We start from the raw sequence: 19,270 nt of genomic DNA, 5'->3' as shown, positions 1-19,270 counted from the left end.
GCGGGGACTGTTGGGAAGACCTGGTTCTCAGTGCCTCCTCCCTTAGCAGCTGTGAGGAGCGGGGAGGCCCCCTCCCCATTCAGGTTGCTGTCGCTGGGCCTTAGTCTCCCTCTGGGCGTGACCTGACCCCAATTCTAGCTCCAAGCCTAGGATCCCTGGCCTTTCCTCAGGGGATCCCGGACTGGAGATCTTGCAAAGAGGCAAAGGGCCAATCCATCAATGCCCCGCACCGCAGCCCCCCTACCCCACCTCCCAATCCCGCAGCCTCTTCTCTGCCCACTTTCTCTCACCCCCATCAGCTCAGGATCCTACATTCCCCCCACCCCCGCCCGAAACCCAGACTTTTCTCCAGGAGCTCCAGATTAGCGTACAGCAAAAGGCACCACAAATAGGTTTCTATTAAAGAGTCAAAAAATTGGCCCATCTCTCTTTTTTTTTTGTTGTTTCTTTTTTTTTCCGAAGCTGTAAATCAGGATGTTACATATAAATAGTTTCCCTATAAAAACGTCTTTGCCGTTAGCTAGTATTATAAGACAATTTTTGCTAAAATGAAAATAAAACATTTTGTTATACCTTTTTCCTTTTATAGAAAATAAAAATATTTTTATTTCTTTTTTTCCTCCTCACTCCAGTCGGTGGTCGCCCTTCTCCTTAAAGACGAGGGAGGGGGGAAGGCGGGCCCTAGAGGGGCGCCGAGTCCTGCTTGGCCCGCGCGGGCGGCCCGCGGCTGTGTCTGCTGCTGGCCTGAGTGCTGTGGCTCTCCAGGGAGTAGTAAGTCCTGCTGTCCGCCGCCCCGCACAGCGGCGGCGAGTCCGAGCGCAGCGCCTCGTGCGCCGCGCGTAGGCCGAGGAAAGGCGTGCTCTCGGCCGCCAGCGCCCCGTCCGCGTCGTCCGGGTCGTCGTCCGAGGCTGAGGCCGAGCCGCCTCCCGAGCCGCTGCTCAGCGACAGCGAGTCCCGCGCCGCGCGTGCGCGCTGCGCCGCCAGCCCGTTAAGGCGAGAGCGGCGCCAGCGCCGGGGCCCCGCCGACGTCCTGCGGGACGCGCCGCGAGTGCGCGGCGGCGGCGGCGGGGGCGCGCACTCCTGCGTGGTCTCGTACTCATCGTCCTCCGGGATGCGGAAGGGGCTGGCGGGCAGGCTGCCCAGGCTGCCGCCCAGCGCGCAGGCGCCGCGCCGCGGCCCCGGTCCCACCGAGGGGTAGTAGTAGCTGTCGTAGCTGCGCTGCATGTCGGCGCCGGACCCGGGCTCGGGGCCGGCGGGCGCCGGGTGCCGCAGGAGCGGCTGCTGCTCCGCCAGGCGGTAGCTGATGGGCGCGGCAGGCGGCAGCGACACGGCATGCGCCGAGTTGGGGGACGTGATCTCGAAAGTGGGCACCTGCGTGGCCAGCGAGTAGTGGAAGTCCACGGGCGAGAGGCGCGCGGGCGTGGTCAGCGCCGACACGTACCTGCGAGGAGAGCAAGAGGCGTGGGCCCGGGGCCCTGGGGGTGGGGCGGAAGCCTACGGAAAGCCAAGGTCTTTCGGAAAATCACCCACACCTGCAAGAACTATGGTGGTAATCCTCAGTGACCTTAAGCAATTTCCGTAACCTTTCCGAGCCTCAGTTTCCTTGCCTGTTAACCGGGGATAACCACGAGTCCATGAATGTATCAGTGGGGTGCTACAGTCCGGTGCCTGTCTCACCCTTGATAAGCGTCTGTGAACGGTCCTTTGCTGGGAGGACGCTTAGTCATTTTTATTCCTGAATGGTTACTTTGGCTCAGGCTCAGGCTAGGGTATTTGAGACATACGATCCCCTATAGCACAGTAATTCTACAAGACCCTCATGTTAGTCCCACATGACATGAGAGGAAACTGAGACCCAGAACATTTAAGTCACTCAAGGTGCAACAGCCAGGAAGTGGTGGAGCTGGGATCTGAACAGAGGCTGGGCAGGAACCAGGACTCACACTGCCCAATTCCAGAAGCCACTAGTCCCCATTCAGTCACCCTTGTGACTTGGACTCACTGTCCCTGCAGGAACAATTCATCCCATGGCTAATGGCTCAGTAGGGGAATTATTTTTTCTTATATTGAAGCTAAAAGCTGCCTCAGGGAAGTGACTGCTCATACCTCAGATAGGATCCTCAGCCCAGGGCTGACTACCCAAGACCCCACCGGAGTGTCTCTGCTTGGGGCTAAAGAACACCAGTTCCTCCAAAAGTTGGCCCTTGCTAATATCTCCAGTCTGGGTCCCAGACATTTGTCCCTTTTTTTCTCCACACTCCCCTTGCTGAAGTCCATCAGCTTCTTGCTCAACATTTGTCCACCTCAGTACAGGGACCACCTACCTCCATGCCTCTCTTCCAAACTGTAGAGCTGGCACCTCACTGCTCTCTGGAGTCCCCATTACAGTGGTACCTCGGTTTTCGAATGTAATCTGTTCTGGGAGACTGTTCGAGTTCTAAAACGCTCGAAAACCGAGGGATCAACAGCCGACAGTTGGGCCTCAGGATCTTGCCCTCAGCGGAAGCCATTTGGCACGTTCAACTTCCAAGGCGCGTTCGAAAACTGAAGCATTTACTTCTGGGTTTACAGCGTTTGTGAACCGAAATGTTCGTCACCAGAGGTGTTTGAAAACCGAGGTACCACTGTGCTCTCTTTCTGAATCACCTGACTCCCCTCTCTTCCCTCTCCCACATGCACATCCAATTTACCACCAAGTTGTACTCATTCCCCCTCTCCTGGAGCCACCCTCCGCCCTGCTTCACCCTATACTGGGCCTAGTTGTTCATTCTGGTCATCCTCCCACCCTGGGGTCTTTTCTCCTTAACTCTATGCAGTCCCCACAGCAATCTTTTAAAATCAAAGCTCTGCGTACCCACCCAAGGCCCACACCCTAAGCAGAAGCCCAGGGCCATCAGCTGTCCATCTGGCCATAGCCTGCTTATTCAGGCCCAGCTCCTCTCTCCACAGCTCACTCTGCCCCAGGCATCTCACTCACCAGCCATGCTCTGAAGTGCCTCTGCTAGAACAGCTCAAGATGTTCCTCTTGCCTGGAATGCTTTCCCCATCTCTCTCCCTCCCAACCATTAAGGAGTCCTATTGACATTGATAACAACAGCTACACCTAGGGAGCACCAGCTCCATGCCAGGTAGGAGGCAAAGAGCTTTGTGCATGGGATCACTAGTGGCTGTCACAGAACCATGATGGTGTTCTCCGTGTTCCACAGCTGAGGAAAAAAGGCACAGAGGTGATCAACCCGCCCTAAATCACACAGGTGGTGGAACTGGGTTCGGAAAGGTTGGTCTTGGAAAATCTGGCTGCTTCCCAGAGCCTATAGTGAACACTGGGTTTCTCTGCCCTGGTTGGGTGTCCTGTGCTTAGCACTTTCCATAGGCAGCTGTGAGCTTCAGTGGTTTGTGTCCATGGCTTGGAGCTTCTCGGGAGCAAGAACCAGGTGGATCCCCAGGCAGGCCTGCCCAGCACAGGGGCAGCATGGAGTAGGCTGAGTTGAGAGTAGGAGAACATCTGCTCCTCTCCCTCCACTCCAGCCTAGAGTTCCTGGTACTTTGTACCTTCCATTGCTTTCCTGCCACAAACCCAACTTGCCAAGGGCCATTTGAGGGCTGAGCAAGGAAGGGGGCTGGCCCCTGTGACTTCTGGCTTTTTCAGGGAAAAAGGGGAGTTTCCTGGTTCTCACTGCATCCACTGCTTGGGAACCCAGTGGTGTCTTGATCCACGGGGCCTTGTTGATACTTCCGGGGCCTGCAGTCATTCTTGGTTCATGCCCATTCTGAACTGGTCAGTCTCCTCACAGACACCCTCCCTCCTACCTTCCAATCTGCTCAATCTCAGGGTCTTTCTGTTCCTGCTGGGACACAGGGGCCGCTGGGTAACTCCAGGGTAAGGCAACCATATGTTCTGGTTTGTTTGGAACAGCCCGTTTGTTCCTGATGTTCCAGTGGAATTATTAATAACATCCTCTTCTACTCTGAAAAGTATCCTAGTAGGACAATTAAATTACATGGTCATAGCCCTGGCCAGTGTAGTTCAGGGATTAGTGTCAACCAGTGCACTGAAGGGTCACGGGTTCGATTCTCAGTCAAGGGGCACCGTCCCTGGCCCCGGTTGGGGCACATGTGGGAGGCAACCAATTGATGTGTCTCTCTCATCGATGTTTCTCTCTCTCCTCTGTCTCTCTCCCCCTACCTCCCTTCTTTCCACTCTCTGAAAAGCAACGAAAAAATATCCTCGGGTGAGGAATAAAAAAAAAAAACCTACACCAGGATTCACGAGCCCAGCTGTAACCCAGTCTGTCATTAGCATGGTGATGACCCTCAGCAGATCACTGAATCTTTTAGAGATCTTGTTTGGGCATCTGAAAAATGGGGATGAGGCTCTTGGGAATGTCTCTGAGGTGCCCTAAGGGTCAGTCCTGGGTCAGTGGTGCCAGCTCTGGCCAAGGTGGGTCACAGGGTAGGAACTGACCTCTCACTGTGTGGGGAGTCCCTCAGGGAGTCTATGGAGTCATGGTAAGGTGGCACTGTGGCCCTGCGCTGCTCTTCCAGGCTGTAGGCTGCTGCCCGCCGTGCTCGTGCCTCCACACACGCTGGGCTGTTGCACTTGCTGGTGCCCACAGATGACAGCATGATGCCCGACTGGGAGTCGGAGGTCAGGCTCTCAGAACGTTCCAGGCTCCATGTGTGACTCTCATGCCTGAAGAAGCCAGGAGAGGGTGAGGCTGGGGTCAGGAAGGGTCAGGGCAGCACAGCAGATATAGTCCTAGGCCCACCCCCTCCCTGGTTCTTCATTCCATCTCAGGCTCCCTCAGCTCACTGCCCTTCTCCACTTGGGGGTGATGTGTAGTATCACAAATGCCCCACCCCAACATAGGGAGGAGGGCTGGGCCCTGTGGATGGATGAGCTGCAGCATGCATGGGCCTCTTCCTTTCTGCCCTGCATTCCTCCCACCTCCACCCCCCAGCCTCAGCTCTTCCCCTCGCATGATCCTTAGCCACGTATCTCAGGAGCGCAGCCCAAGTGGCCAGTACCAGGGAGCCTTCCTATGCCATGCTGGTCCCCAGGGAAGAAAGGGACCAATCATGTTATTTCTGAGCTGTGTAGCCTTTGTGCTTATGTGGACAGGCCTCCCCACCTCTGGACAGAAGGAGGCTAGGGTGGATTAAGGAGGCTAAGGTGGGTTTAATGCCCTTTCCTGGGCTTGTGGGCAAACCCAGGAGAGGGTATTAAATAGCTCTGGGAGTTGAGTGAGTTGCCGCTTTATGCCAGAGAAAGTGGTGCTAATGAGGTCCAAACCAAACTAAACGTTAGGTGGGAGTGCAGCAGTGCCAGGGTTCCTTTGGGCTGATTTAGGGAAAAGGGAATCTGGTCCCCTAACATCTGGATGAACATTTGGCAGCGGGCTCTGATTTGGAGCCCCCAGCCCCATCCTCCCACTCAGAGGGACCCTCAATACAGAGCCTGGCTGGGGATTTCTGTGTGTGCCCAGGCAGGTGTGTGATGCATGTGTCCCTACTCTCTGTGGGTGCAGGTACAGGAGTCTGTGCATCCATATAGGGACCTTGGTGGTGCCCACCTGTGGCTGGATGTGGGTGTGGCTGTGGAGCAATGGTGAGACGGAGAACAGGAGTGGCTCCCGGAGAAGGTAGTCTCGGTTTCCCTTCGGATGACATGGTCTGTGGCTGGCACATTCTTGGAGATATACTGGAACAGAGGATTGCGCAGGAGTTAGTGACAGGTGACCGAGGCAGCCCTCTTTTCTGGTGGGAATGGGGAAGTGAGGCACTGAGCTCCACATTTGGGGTGGGGGGGCTGGTCCACTGGATCAGTGACTCAGTGTTGGGTCAGCAATGGTCCCTGAAAATCAACCCCTCACACCTTTCCTCAAAGAATTGGGCCAAGCGAGGGCAGTCATCCTGGTGAGGCAAGACTAGGCTAACAAGCGAGGCTGAGCATGGGAGGGGCTGGCTGCTGCAGCAAGGCCCAGAGGGGGACCTGGGAATACCACTCACATCTGCCATTTGGATCTCCTCAGGGTCCAGCCGGGGGTGGCTGGGCCCATTGGCCAGGCTCCGGTTCTGATGGGCTGGACACATGTTCTGCCGGAGGTGGTTGTGCATCTGCTTCCGCTGTTTTCTGCGTAGGGGAAGGGTGGGTTAGCCTGGCACCCCGCCCCACACAACACATGAACTCCCTAGCTGCCCCTCCAGGGAAACTACTCTCTGCCTGGACTCCTGTGGCAGTCTCCTGCTCTTGCTCTGCTCAGGCTGCCCTCAGCAGGCATCCCTCCAAGCTGTCCCCTACACCATTACCACCAGCCTGAATTCAGCAGGACCTGAGCATAGTGGTATTGAGCTTTGGCTCTGCTGAGAGAGTAGAACTCCACTACTTTCTAGCTGTGTAATCCTGGGCAAGTTAAACTCTCCATGTTTCACTTTCCTCATCTGTAAAATGGGGTGATCGTTTATCCCAAATAGCTCTGAGGATTAAGAATAGATAAAATATTCAAGCACAGTGCTGGCCCACTCATTCACACATTCATTCATTTGGTATTTATGGGCTTTTTACTATGTGCCAGATGCTATTTTGGAGCAGAGAAGGAGACAGACATGGTCCCTGCCCGCATGGAGCCTGCAGGTCAGTAGGAGAGGCTGATAATAAACATACAAACAAAAACATGAATAAGATACTTTCAGCAAAGTGTCATGAAGAAAATGAAACAGTGCTGTGGTCAGGGAGCTGAGGCCTGTGGGGTGACTTCACTTCAGTATATAGTAAATGCTCATTGCATTTGTTTTGTAATCAGTGGGTCTAATCACGTCACTCCCTGTTTAAAACCCTTCCTTGGCCCTCGGTTCCCCTTTCCCTCCCCAGCCCCGCCTCTCACTGGCCACTTCCACCCCAGCTTGCTGCAGCCTTGGAGGGCTTGTTTCTGATCCTCCGCTGTGCCTGCTCTCTGGCCTCTGGGCCTTTGCACACAGTATTATATCCAACAGGAACACATTCCCTGCCTCTCCACCCGCTAACTCCTGCTCATCTCTTAGGCCCAGCCTAAATGCCCCTCCTTGGGGAAACCAGAGCCCTCCAGTAGCGTTTAAGTACCCCTGAAATGTATCCCATGACACTGGACCTCATGCTTAGGGCACTGGCTGTGTTCCTGGTGCAGGGCCTGGTGTCCAGCAAGCACTGAATGAAAGTTTCTTGTGAAAATGAGTAAGTGCAGCACAAGGCTGACAGGGCCTTAGATCCCATGTAGGGGTAGCAGGATTCAAGACCTAGGGGCTCAGTCCCCCAAATGGTGACTATGCCTAGACTCTTACTTTCCAGATAAGAATGATTTTTCTGCACTATATCACTCTACAACCTTTGTTGGCTCCCCATTACCTGCGGGATAAACCCAGCCTCCCTAGCTTGGCATTCAGGGCCCTATGGTGCCATCTGGGTTCCAGCCGTTTTATCTTGACCCCAGTCCTTTGCGCTAGCTGGTCTGGTTGCTGGGTGCTAGTGCCTGCTTATGCTCCAGGAACATAGTTGACCCTCTCCTGCATTTGTCTTTTAGATTACACTATTCTCTCTGAAATCAATAAAGATATTTAAAAAGAAAAAGAAAAAAAAAAAAAAGGTTATAGATTACACTATTCTACTGGAACTGCCCAGACCCCTTTCTGCCCTTTTCTTCCCCCTGCCCTGAGGTTCTGTCCCCACCTTTCCTCTGCTCAGGGGTGCCCAACCCCACCCTCTTTGTGTTCTTGCCTGGATTGCTCCCAGGTGGGACCAGGCGGTGCCTTGCTCATGACCATTCCTATTCCGTTCTCTGAGGCCCGTCTTTCCCATCCTCTGTTCCTGCCTCTCCGCCTAGCCCTTTGGCCCCACAAGAACTGCAGAGGGCAGCTGGGGTAAATGAAGTGTGTGTATGCGGGGTAGGCAAGGCACCATGGGTGGTAGGGGAGGAGAGCCTGTCCTCACAAAGCAGACTTTGTGAGGCCCATCCCTGGCTTGGCCTGCCCCAGCCTGAGTGCCTGACACTCACTTGGTCTTGCAGTAGGCGACCACGCAGACGATGCCCACAACAAGCAGAGCCACGCAGATGCCAGTGATAGTCAGGACCCTCTTCTGGTACAGCTCCTCGGCTTCTGCAGAGGCAGGGGATGTGAGGGAGCTGGGCAGGAGGTGGACCTGAGTGGCGCAGAGACACCCCCTGCTCCCAAAGCCTTGGGCTCTCTCCAGCTCAGGTCCTGCCCAGCTCCTTTCCCTCCTTCCCTCCCCAGCAGTCTCCTCCCTCCTGCCCACTCCTGGATTGCCTCTTGCTCCCCCAAACTCCACCCACTCACAGATCTGGGCACAGATGACTATGCCCATGTTCATCTTCCCAAACCCCATGCCCTGCCCGGGGCACGTGAGTGGAAAATGCAGGGGGATGGGGGGATGGAGGTGAAGTTCCCAAGGCCATAGAGGAAGGCAACCCAGCTTGGCCAGCACCCCTGCCCTGTCCCACTATGGCCTGGTGGCTGCAAAGGACCTTGATGGGCTGGGAGAGCTGATTTTAATGGTGGTGAATGTGGCAACCCCAGGCCGAGGCCTGGCTTGTGGCTGCAGCTTCTCTAAGAAGGTGGAGAGTGGCTTGTTCTGGGCTGGTGACAGGACATCCTACCCAGAGGCTGGACAGAGTAGACAAGGCCCGTGGGGAAAGGCCTTCATTTATCCCTGCAGCCCAGTCAGCTTGTCGCCCTGGCCCATGCCAGCCCTCCCCATCTCTGGCTGTGAGAGGCCTACCAGTGGCAACCCAGCCCTGTGCTCCAGGACAGTCCTTGTGCTCCAGGTACAGCCCACCGTTTCTGAGGAGCGGGCTAGGGTAGGCCTCAAAGCCCTCAAGAAGACCCAACTAGCCCCTCCACCACCCACTTCTTGGTGGAGTGGCCTCTACCCTTCTAGAACAGAGAAAGCAGTAGGAAGGAAAGGAAAAAGGTGACAGTACCCGCCATAGTCAAGGCATACAGCCTAGACACTCCACCCACCCGACCCCACACGTGCTGGCTGGCCTTCTCCTGCCAGCACAGGGATAAGTGAAGGCTGGACCCCTGTGCCTTGGTGGAGCCCTGGGAAATGTCCCTAAGCCCTTAGACTTGCTGCATCTCCTGTGGAAACGGTATACCCGTCAGCAAATACCTGGGGGAACAAAGCTGTAGGACTGTGCCTATCTGATACACAGACAGACCCTCTCTGTAAAGATGCATTTTCACACACAGCCAGAGAAGCACATGTGCACACGCACACACATGTGCACGTGCAATCTTGTCCACCTACACAGTCATGTGGACTCTTGAACAAACAGCCCTCCGTCCCAGACCCCTATTTCAGGCTCTGTGGTCTGTCTCCTGCCTCCAGTTCTCAACCCCATCCATCCTCAGCCTTCTCCAGTCAGATATCTGTCTCTGTCATTCCTCTGGGACCACTCTGGTCATGGTCACTGACAACCCCTCGCTGACCCCGCTGCTGGGCCCCCTCCTGCTCTCTCCTGGTTGCCTCCCCCTTCTCTGGCTGACGTCTCTGTCACAGTTGCTGCTTCCTCCTCTCTATGTGGGCTGCGGTGCAGAAGGGCCCAGAGCCCTCAGGCTTCTTTCTTTTCTTCACCTGCCCTCTCTCCCTTCAAGATCTCACCCAGACTTAGACTTTAAATGCCATCTGTATGCAGCTGACTCTCAAATTTCTATCTCCTGCTCTGACTTCTTCCTGAGCTCCAGCCGCCTACATCCAAGGGCCATGCACCAACAGAAACGCTGACCCCCACCCTCTTTCCAAACCTGCTCTCTGCTCCTCCCAGCTCTCCAGTGGCAGCCCCACTCTTCCTGGTGCTCAGGCCCCAAGTCATTCCTGGTTACTCCCTTCCTTCCTGCCTACCCTGGTACTCGATCCATCAGCAAGGCCTCTCCACTCTGCCTCCCAAGTAGATCCTGGATCTGACCACTTCTCACCATTTCCACTGCTTCCAGCTCGGTCCACGATGATGCCATCTCTCACTTGGACAGCTGATTGGCTTCTCCGCTTTGACTCCTCCCCACCTGCCCCCTACCCAGCCTGTTCTCCAGCCAAAAGCCATATTGACTTACAACCATAAGGCAGATCATTTTACTTCCCGTTTAAAAACTCACAGTGGCTTCCACTGCACCTTGAATGCAACTCAAAGCCTTATCATGGCCTGTGAGGCTCCAGATTACCCGACTCCACCTTTCCCCTTGGGTCTCACCTGTGGCCCCCTTCCTCCTGTCCGCTGTGCTCCAGTCACTGGCAGTCTTTCTGGCTACTGAACGAGACAAGCCCACTCCTCCTGGCCTGCTGTGGCCCTGCCTCAAACACTCTCCCCCAGCTGTTTGCAGGGCTGGCTACTTTTCATGTCACGAAATGTCACCTCATTGGACAAGCCGTCTCTGACCACTTAGCTAAAGTAGCCCCCACCCCAGCTAGGCGCTATACCATTACCTTCTTTTATTTTCTGGATAGCATTTACCACCACCTGACAGCTTTCTAGTTCGTTTTACTGTCTGTCTCACCCTGTGAATCTGAGCACCAGAAGGCAGAGACTCTGCCAGGTCGCCAGACCCTGGCAAATTCTGGGGCTCAGCAGGTGCTCGTTGAGTTGGTGAGTGAAGGAACATACAGACCCAGACACACATTTCCATAGGCTCATAATCACTTCTGCACCCTCACAGTGCCAACTGCCCAGTGCTCAACCCTTAACACAAAGGTATTCCACTGCCCCCTCCGGGTACTCACACCCTGCACTGAGAGGCCTAACAGGTATAAACACTTGCACCCTCCACAACACACATGCACCCGTGCACCCTGCCGCCACCACACAGACACTGCCTAGATTCAGCCTCGCTCCTCCCCACCCTGTCACCGTCAACAGACAGACATGTTCCCATACACAAACTTTTAGCTCTAGCTTCTACTGAGGACAGCTGATAGGGGCTGGGTGGTGGGGACACTGGGGCCTCCTCAAACCTGCAACGAGAACAGCCTTTTCATGGCTGTAGGCTCCACACCACATCTGAAGTCTGATACCACAGAAGCCTTGGCCCTTCTGAGCCCCTCCATCTCTCCTGCTGTAAAACATCTGGACACCTGAGGCAGGGTGGAGCCTCCCAGCACAAGCCAGAGAGCTGGACAGACCGACCCCTCAAAGTCTCTTCCCATCCGAGGTATCTTCCAGGAGCCAGAAAACAAGAGTGGGAGGGAGGTGAGATTCTCCACTAGGGGGCAGGAGGGCAGGCTCCAGAGGCTGGCCCACCCTAGACCCTTGCTTAGAGGAACATGCGTGCCATCGTGGGGACAGGTCATGGAGGGAGTGACAGCCTCAAGCAGATGGCAAAGCCTGGTGGACCCAGAGCAGGGGCAGAGACAAACGGTGCTCTCAGCCACTGGCCTGGTGCAGGATGGAAAGCAATGGGGATGGAAATGGGAGAAGGAAGGGGGATTCAAGTTAAGTGGGAAAGTGCTGCCTCTCTGCACAGCTCTCCAAACCAAGATGCCCTGGCTTCCGGACTTGGGTTCTCCGAGGGTCCAACCTACTTACTGGGCTGCAAGCAGCCCGGGAGGGCCCTCCCCTTGGAGGCCTCCTAGTGATCAGCCCCCTGCAAGGGGGAGCTACCATATAACTGTGACTCCCAGGGTGCCCTGCTCTTCATGAGCTTCTCTTGTCTCCCCCAAATCAAAATAGTTTATGATTGGATATCTTGAGGGGGTCAGGAGAGAATTTTGGAATCATCCTTTTTCCATGTTTCGGAAAGGAAGCCAAACATCTATGCACATGGTGTCAGAGGCTGTGGAGAGGAGCTTGTGGACAGCACTTAGTGATAAATGAAGGCTCCGTACCCTTTAGTTCAAATCCAAGGTGCTCTGGCAGTGCAGAAGAGAGGAGGGTCAGAGAGGGGAAGGGTTGGAGGGAGAGATACAGAGAGAGATGGGGGAGGGGGAGGGCGGGAGAGAGAGAGAGAGAAACGTTGGTCAGGACTCTTCAGACACCAGCAGCCAGCCTGTGAGGTGAAAGCAGGTTAGTGGTGTCCCCTCCCAGCTTCCTGAGCCCTTTCCCTGGCACCCCATCCCCAAGAGCCCCTGAGAGGGGTGGAGAGAGGAAATGTTAGGATCGGCAGGCAGGGCAGGTTCTTTAGAGATGAGCTGTGGGGTTAGTACCTGGTGGGAGGCAGAGGTGCAAGAGTCAGTTGGCATATGTCCCCAAGGAGGAAAGGTGAGTGGGGGCAGGGGTCCGAAGAGTCCCCATTCTTCCCAGCTCCAACACCAGGCCTTCAGCACTCTCAAGCCCCTCCTGGAAACAGCTTGCTTAGCCCCGAGCTCATTCATGGAGCTCGCTTTTCTGTTCAGAATAAGGGTAAGGCTCCCAGACTGGCCCCTTGTCCCTGTCCTGCCCCCACAGGCCCAGCTGGCCTACCCATCTACTAGGAACCTGGGCATGTAGACTGAGGGTTTGTGGGGATCAGGAGTAGGGAGAGGAAGCTCCAGGCTGCAGGTCACTTCTTCACTTGATATCCCCAACACCCTAGAAGCCTACAGGGGCTGGGCCTCGGGGTCCAAGCCTGACCTCACAACTTAGCAAAGCAAACTGCAACTCTGAGGTGGAACACCTGTACCCCTTAAGTGGTGGGCCAGCTGCACTCTTTAAAGTGGGATCATCTTGCAAATGTGTGATTTCAAGGCCCTGCGAGGTAGACGCCCATGCCATCCAAGGGTTAGGTAAGAGGGCCTTGCCTAAGGGAGTGACCACAAGCATACCCAGTCTATCAGCTCTCAGTGTTTTAGCTGTTAAATGGGGTTAGGCCTGACCATGGCATCTCTGTGTAGTTTGCAACCTGGCTGTGCTTCAGGATCAACCTAACCAATGAAATCTCAATAGTGTTTTTGTAAAGCTTACCTACCATTCTCATGCAGTGGCCAGCTCCTGTCTGTAGGCCTTGAGGCTCAGTTTTACCCCTAATTTGCTGTGTGGATGTGGGCAAATCATAATCTTTGCTCATCTGCCAGAAGTGCCTGCACACAGCAAGGGGTGAGATGTGAGCAGGCCACGAAACGTGAGCCTCAGCGCAGGTGCAGGGCCCGTATATGGCCTCCCCACATGCACACAGTTAGCTTGGCTAGATCAGGGAGCAGATGAACTTGTGTCTTGATGTTCTCATTTCCTGTAGAGGAAGGAGAGCACTGGGACATCAGTAGAAAGTCCTGTGCTTTGTCTACCCCCGGATCTCTTTCTGCTTCCTCATAGGGATTCCAGAGGGTTCTGCAATTGGAAAAGGGCAGGAGAGCAGGGTGGCTCTGAGCCAGGGACCAAGATGGCTCTGACTGAAAGAGGCTCGAGGATCCTGGGCCCTGACCCCCAGTTCCATACAGAGACCATACCCTTGAAGCATGACACAAGCCCTTCCAAACACAAGCCCTTCTGTGCACCCCCGTTAAATGTGAGGTTGGGAGTGACCTTGAATGTGGTTTCTTTGCAGTCTTTTTCTTGCTGCTTGAAGTAGGAGTCACCGTAAGCACAGTAAGTCCACTCCTCTCCCTGTGTTAAGTAGACAGTGCAACCTTGACAAACTCAGAGTCCTCAGGGACAACTTTCCCTGAGTAGTTAAACCTGTGGCCCCAGGGACCCTCCAGGTAGCTTGAGAGAGCTGACACTGTTTGGATATCCAGACATGGTTCCTAAGAGAGAACAGCCTAGCTTGCCCACAGCATGTGGGAGACTAAGAAGACTGTGGTTCATAGAGCTGGCCTGGGCCACATTCTTTATTATTGTTGCATTAGATGAGGCAGCTGGGGCCCAGTGGTGCTAGAATACTTTCCTAAGGCCACATAGCAAACTAGGAGGCAGAGGGAGACTGGAGGCCAGGTCTCTGGTCTCCTGGGGCTAAACCATGGCTATTCCTGTCCATTGGGTCTCCCGTCAGGCCTGACTGGCTAATCTTAGATCTATGCCATCTGGGGAAGTGAGCAGGGTTCCCAAAGCCATTTTGGAGTTTTCTTCTGCATCACTCCTCTAGGAACCAAGTAGTAGCTATAACAGCAGCTTCTGGGCCTCCTGACTGTCCTCCCATTTGAGTCAAAGGCCAGTACTGTTTAGGATGGACCATTGGTGGCTGACAGGACTGATGATGTCATTGAGGGGTTGACCAGTCACTAGGAAGGAAGCCCTGCTTCCCTCTCACTGGGGATGAATTCTAAGGAGCCTCGGCTACACAGCCTAGCCCCCGGCAAAGAAAACTGTCTTCCACTTATCATGTTCATTGGTGGCCACTCAGCCAGGAAGTTTGGCTCCACTGAGTCACAGACAGGTCCTATTGAGAAGAAATTTCATACTGACCAGTAACCATGGCAACCCGGTGCTGGACTTCCAACAGGGCCAGGCTTAACAGACAATATGCAAAATGCTCATCCTGGGCATGTCCTATGATACAGTCACAGGGGCCTGGGCAAGGAGGCTATGATGTGGGCTCCAGAGCATAGCTCATGTGTTTGTGCATGTGTGTGTACATGTCTGTGTGTTTGCACTTGTGTGAATGTTTGCTTGTGTGTTTGTTCATATGTCTGCAAGTGAGTGCTCTTTTACATGGCGGTAGTTTAAATAGATGCACAAATTTTGCCTCTTGGGAAGTGGGGGGCTGTCCATGGAAGAAGGAGAAGCTTCAAAGTGCTGTTGTGGCCACAGGCTCTGATTCTGTGGCCTCTGTGAGAAGTAACCTAGCCTAGAGGCTGTCTGTGCAGAGAGGGAAGATGAGACAGACACTGCTCAGGCTGTGCTGGAGATCAGCTTCCAGGGACTAATGCTGGCCCCCCTGCCTAAACTGCACTCCAACAGCCACAGGCTCTCGGCTAAGCCCCTCATATGCATCACTTCCTTTCATCCTCACAGCAACCCCCACAGAATTGTTACTATCCCCATTTTACAGATGCGAAAACAAATGCAGAGAGGTTGAGTGAGGCCCCAGATCTAGGAAGCTCAACAGCTGGCATTTTGATTCAGGTCTATCTGAATCCAAAGCCTGAACACTTAAGCTAGCATCTCCTACTGCCGTTTTAATAATGCTCTGACAGAGCACTGTGTCAAGTGCTCTGGAAAAGTGCTTGTTGAGCATAAATCCTTTACCCAAAGCTAACAAGGTAACAGCAGCGATCCTGATAACACTAGGCAGGAAGGCCTAGGGCTGCATTTCCAGGCTCTTTTCTGAGCTCCTGGGGCCCTGCTGACCCTCCCAGCAGATCTAAGCTGAAAGCTGAAGCAGCCCAGCTGGCAGAGAATCTTGGCCAGTGGCCGAGTTCCGGAGGCTCTGCTGCTCTGATTCAATATGGGCTGGGACTCCCTGTCCAGAACAGTCCCATAAGCCAGGGAGGCTCTGGACCTAAAGGTGAAAAAGAATAGGCTCTCACTGCCTCTCTCCCATGGTCCTCAGCCTCTGCTGGGCTGCTCTGCCCCATCCCGAGGCCCCCCTGACCTATGGTCCTCCAATGGGCTGGATCTGACTCTGCAATTCTTCCTGGAGCTTGGGCTCTGGAGAATTCTGTTGGGCCACGTGCTCTGCCCGCAGGCTCTGCTCTTCTCTCCAAGGCCTTCCTCTCTGACCTCCAACTGGAGGAGTTTGGGGAGAATACTGCCTCCCACACTTTATTAAGATAGTTGACCATCTGGGCCGACAAGCCCTTACCTCCCCAGAGCCTTTACTTTTCTCTCCAAGTCTTGGCTTCCAGGCGCCTAGAAGGGGAGGGAGAGGGTAGCATTTTCTAGGCTTTTGTGCTGTGGCCTGAGGACCCAAACACCCAAATCCCTCTTTTCCAAGGGCTACCTCAATAGCCTCCAGGGTCCTGCCCTCAGCCTCTTCTGAAGCTTTAGCTGTCTATGCCCAGGCCCCATCACTGTGGTTCCAAAGTCCTCATGGGACCCAGCTGTCCTCCCTGGATTGGAGGCGGTGGGGAGGGGGCAAGCAGGGGCCTAGTATGGTAGGAGGATGTCCTGCCTTTCAGGCAAACAGACCGCTGGGCCCCAAACAGAGTCCACGGCCTGCCTGTGGCTTTTTGCTCTGCGCCACCTCCACCTGGTGGTACTTGAGGGGAACTGCTCCCGGCTCCAAATGCAACCAGTTACCGCCTCATCCTTTGGGTACAGGGCTCACATTTTTTTCAGCAAACTGTGTGTGCACACCAGAAAGCTCCAGCCTCAGAAGTGGAAGAGTGGAAGGGCATGAACACCTGGGTGGGGACTCAGACCAGATGGGGCCTGGAGGGGGTCACCAATTCTCTCTCGATTCCTCAGCCCCTCTATCTTTTTGCATCTGCAGCAACCCCCACCCCATCCTGTAGCCACATAAATGCCTCCAGCCTCTGGCTAACATGGAAACCATTGCTGTGGGACTTGCTCTCCCTCAACCTCCCTTCTCCACACCCCCATCACTGAAAACCAAACCAAACCAACTTTGGCCTGACCGGAAGACAGGCTTTCCGAGAACTCGTTTCTCTCAAGCACACCAGCACACACGTGCACACACTCACTGCACAGCCCCATAGGCAGCCTGACACCCCCAAACAGGCCTTCAGAGGTGAGGGCTCTGCAAATGCTTCTTCCTATGCTGGCCAGGCTGCCTGACCCCAGAAGCAGTGAGGAGGCCTGAGCGGGGCTCTGGCCGGCTGCAGGGAGAATCTGGCGTTACTGCGCCCAAGCAGTACAGCGATGCAGGAGGTGGGGGTGGCAGGGGCGTATGGGTCTCCTCCGCACAGGCTTCTGGTCAGCACTGAGGACTGAGAGGAGCCCAGGACACCCATGTCCTCCCCTAGTCTTGCTAAACAAGGCCCCATCCCTCCCAAAGGGGGAGACTGTCAGTCACCAGGGAAGAAAAGAAATAGAAGAAAGAGACATACTGGAGAAGTTGACCATTGCGAACTGCTGACACCTGTCCCCGGTGTATCCCACAGGACACCTACCAAAAGAAAGAAAACCAGAAAGAGAGAGCCAGGATAGCAAGACACAGGCATTGCAGCACCTGGCACAGGCTCCTGCCCATGCCAGCTGGGTTCCTTGCCAACGTTACCATTTGTACCGGCCTTGCCACTATGCCCCTTACCTGCAGCCCTGAACTTTAAACCCGAGGATTAGGCCAAAAATGAAAAACAAAGCTAAACAAAACAAAACAAAAAGAACTAACAAACCAAAATACAGAAAAGAGAAACAAAACAAACAGCCAAAGATCAAAACGACCAACACCCCTGGCCCTGCGCCCTACATTGGGGGGACTGCACCCGGAAGCTTTCTAAGGAGCAGGGACTCGTGTTTGTATCTTCAAACATACTTTGCTTAGGATCTGGCATGTACAATCGCAAAGGCAGTTTCTCCAAACATCTCTGTCCGAAGAATCCGTTTGGACATCTGGAGAAGGAAAAGGGGAAAAATCACAGAACAAACTGGCATCATCCGCGAGGCTCAGGTTAGAAATCAAAGTGCACAGTGATGAATGAGAAAACCAAGTCGGGCGCTGGGGCACACTCATCGCAGAAGGGGCTGGAGTCAGGGCTGGAGGGGTGGGCTCGGAGGGCTCCTTCAAAATCTCTCTAATAGATGTGGCTTCGTAGGTGGTGGGGAGGGGGTGGGGCAGGGAATGATACAGGGAAGCAGGGTGGGGAAACTGGGAACTTACTGTCTAATTGTCCTAACGGTCCTCGAGACTTCCCTTCTGACCTGCCTGGGCCCCAGGAAACCAGAACCATAGCCCCTTGGTGCCAGGCAGTCAGCAGGCAGGGTGCTGGGGTCTTCCAGAATACCAAGTTCTGGGGACCCATTCCTTCTAGGCCCTATGAAAATGGTTCTCTCCAGGGCTCTGGGCAGGTTTTCACATCCATGAAACAGCCCCCAGAAAGCTCAGAGGAGAGCTCCAGAATGCTGTTCCCAGACTGTGTACTCATGACAAAAGGGGCCTTGGAGATACCTCATCTGTTCTCTTGAAGAGAGTTCTATGGCCAAATAAGCTTAGGAAACCCATTCCCAGGCTTCCTTGTAGAGCTGCAGTGCACGCTGGCATATGAAAAGCTATGAAAAGTTTTGTAGGAGGAAAAAGCTGAACTTTCCAGTATGTCCCAAATTTATTTGACCATGGAAGTCTTTTTCTAAGGAACCTGGGTAACACTGTTTGGGGAAGGCTGCCCTAGAGCAATACACATGGGAAAGCTTAATGGGGAACAGGTGAGGCTAGAGAAGAGCTGGAATTACCAGCATCTCAGAGCTGGCCTGCCGGGGCAGGGCAGGGCACCTGGCCTCAGATGGCAAGAACTATGATGGGAGCTGGAGTAGGCTCCCTGGGGACCCTGAAGCCTGTTCCACATCAGTAGCCTACTGGCTGCCTGGCACACCTGCCTCCGCCCTACGTTTTGCTCTTCTATCCCTACTTGGTTCTGGCAGGGGCTCATTCTCCCATGTTGCCTCCTCTATAGCTGCAAAGCACAACCCACTCCCATCTCCCTGACCTTGTCCTTCCCCCCAGGTATACTTCCTTCTGCTCTTTGGCTGCCACTCTCTCCTCAAGTGAGTCCTGTTTTGCAGATTTCTGGGAGACAGGCCCAGCCCTGTACTCTCTTCTGAACCCCAGCAAGGCCAGATACCTCAGGGAAGCTTACAGACAGGGCCAGGCTAACCCCCAACCCCTACTCAGAGATGGGTCTATGCTGCCTCTGCCTTTTCTTCCTTAAGAAATTAGGTCAGCCCATCACCAGTGCCCTCTCAATAATAGGTCACTGTTCAACATTAATCAAGAGGTGAGCGTACTCTACCTCTTAGCATTCTAGTGTATACAAACCATCAGTAGCCTCTTAAGCTTATAGGAGGTGGTGGCCACTGGCTGTGATAGACACTCATGGAAACCCTGTGCCCCCAATCTAGCCTGGAGGATTGGGAGTGATAGTGAGCAGGTAGCAGTTTCTCTGGGCCTTGACATCATCTCCCTCAGGAGAGGCGTGAGGCTGGTCCCCGCAGTGGTGGCAGTGTGTGTGCAGGGATGCCTGGCCAATGGGCGGTGGTGGGCGGCTGAGAAATGTGTCTGGAGAAAGTGGGAGGGGGGCTACAAGTGAAACTGGTGAACGCTCATCCTGTTGAACAGGGTGGCTCAGAGGAGCAGGCTCCCACCTTGTCAATACATCCTTTCTGATCCCTGACCCTTCTCCTCAACCATCCCAGCCCAGGAAAACGGAGGTCTTGGCTAAGGCTTAGGCTAAGGCTAAGGCTAAGGCTAAGGCTAA

General features: G+C 54.5%; 1 protein-coding gene across 6 annotated transcripts in view; it reads right to left on the bottom strand.

The window, feature by feature from the left end:
- Positions 1-456: 456 nt before the first annotated feature.
- The window catches only part of NRG2 (neuregulin 2), a gene marked incomplete at its 5' end in the record, with an annotated part of 175,791 nt that continues 156,977 nt past the window's right edge, over positions 457-19,270 (bottom strand). For 2 of the 6 annotated variants that reach the window (XM_081136522.1, XM_081136525.1), the window contains 7 exons: positions 457-1,441; positions 4,466-4,693; positions 5,574-5,701; positions 6,010-6,133; positions 8,028-8,130; positions 11,870-11,893; positions 16,907-16,965. In XM_081136522.1, coding sequence (XP_080992648.1) covers positions 682-1,441; positions 4,466-4,693; positions 5,574-5,701; positions 6,010-6,133; positions 8,028-8,130; positions 11,870-11,893; positions 16,907-16,965 — 1,426 coding nt within the window. In that variant the 3' untranslated portion in view covers positions 457-681. Of the gene's footprint in view, positions 1,442-4,465; positions 4,694-5,573; positions 5,702-6,009; positions 6,134-8,027; positions 8,131-11,869; positions 11,894-16,906; positions 16,966-17,330; positions 17,412-19,270 lie in introns of all 6 variants that reach the window. The other 4 variants (XM_081136523.1, XM_081136526.1, XM_081136527.1 and 1 more) reach the window with 3 other exon arrangements.

Source organism: Miniopterus schreibersii, assembly GCF_964146895.1.
Source record: "Miniopterus schreibersii genome assembly, chromosome: 4".
In the NCBI taxonomy this organism is placed as follows: Eukaryota; Metazoa; Chordata; class Mammalia; order Chiroptera; family Miniopteridae; genus Miniopterus; species Miniopterus schreibersii.
This window is presented reverse-complemented; position numbering and strand designations above follow the sequence as displayed.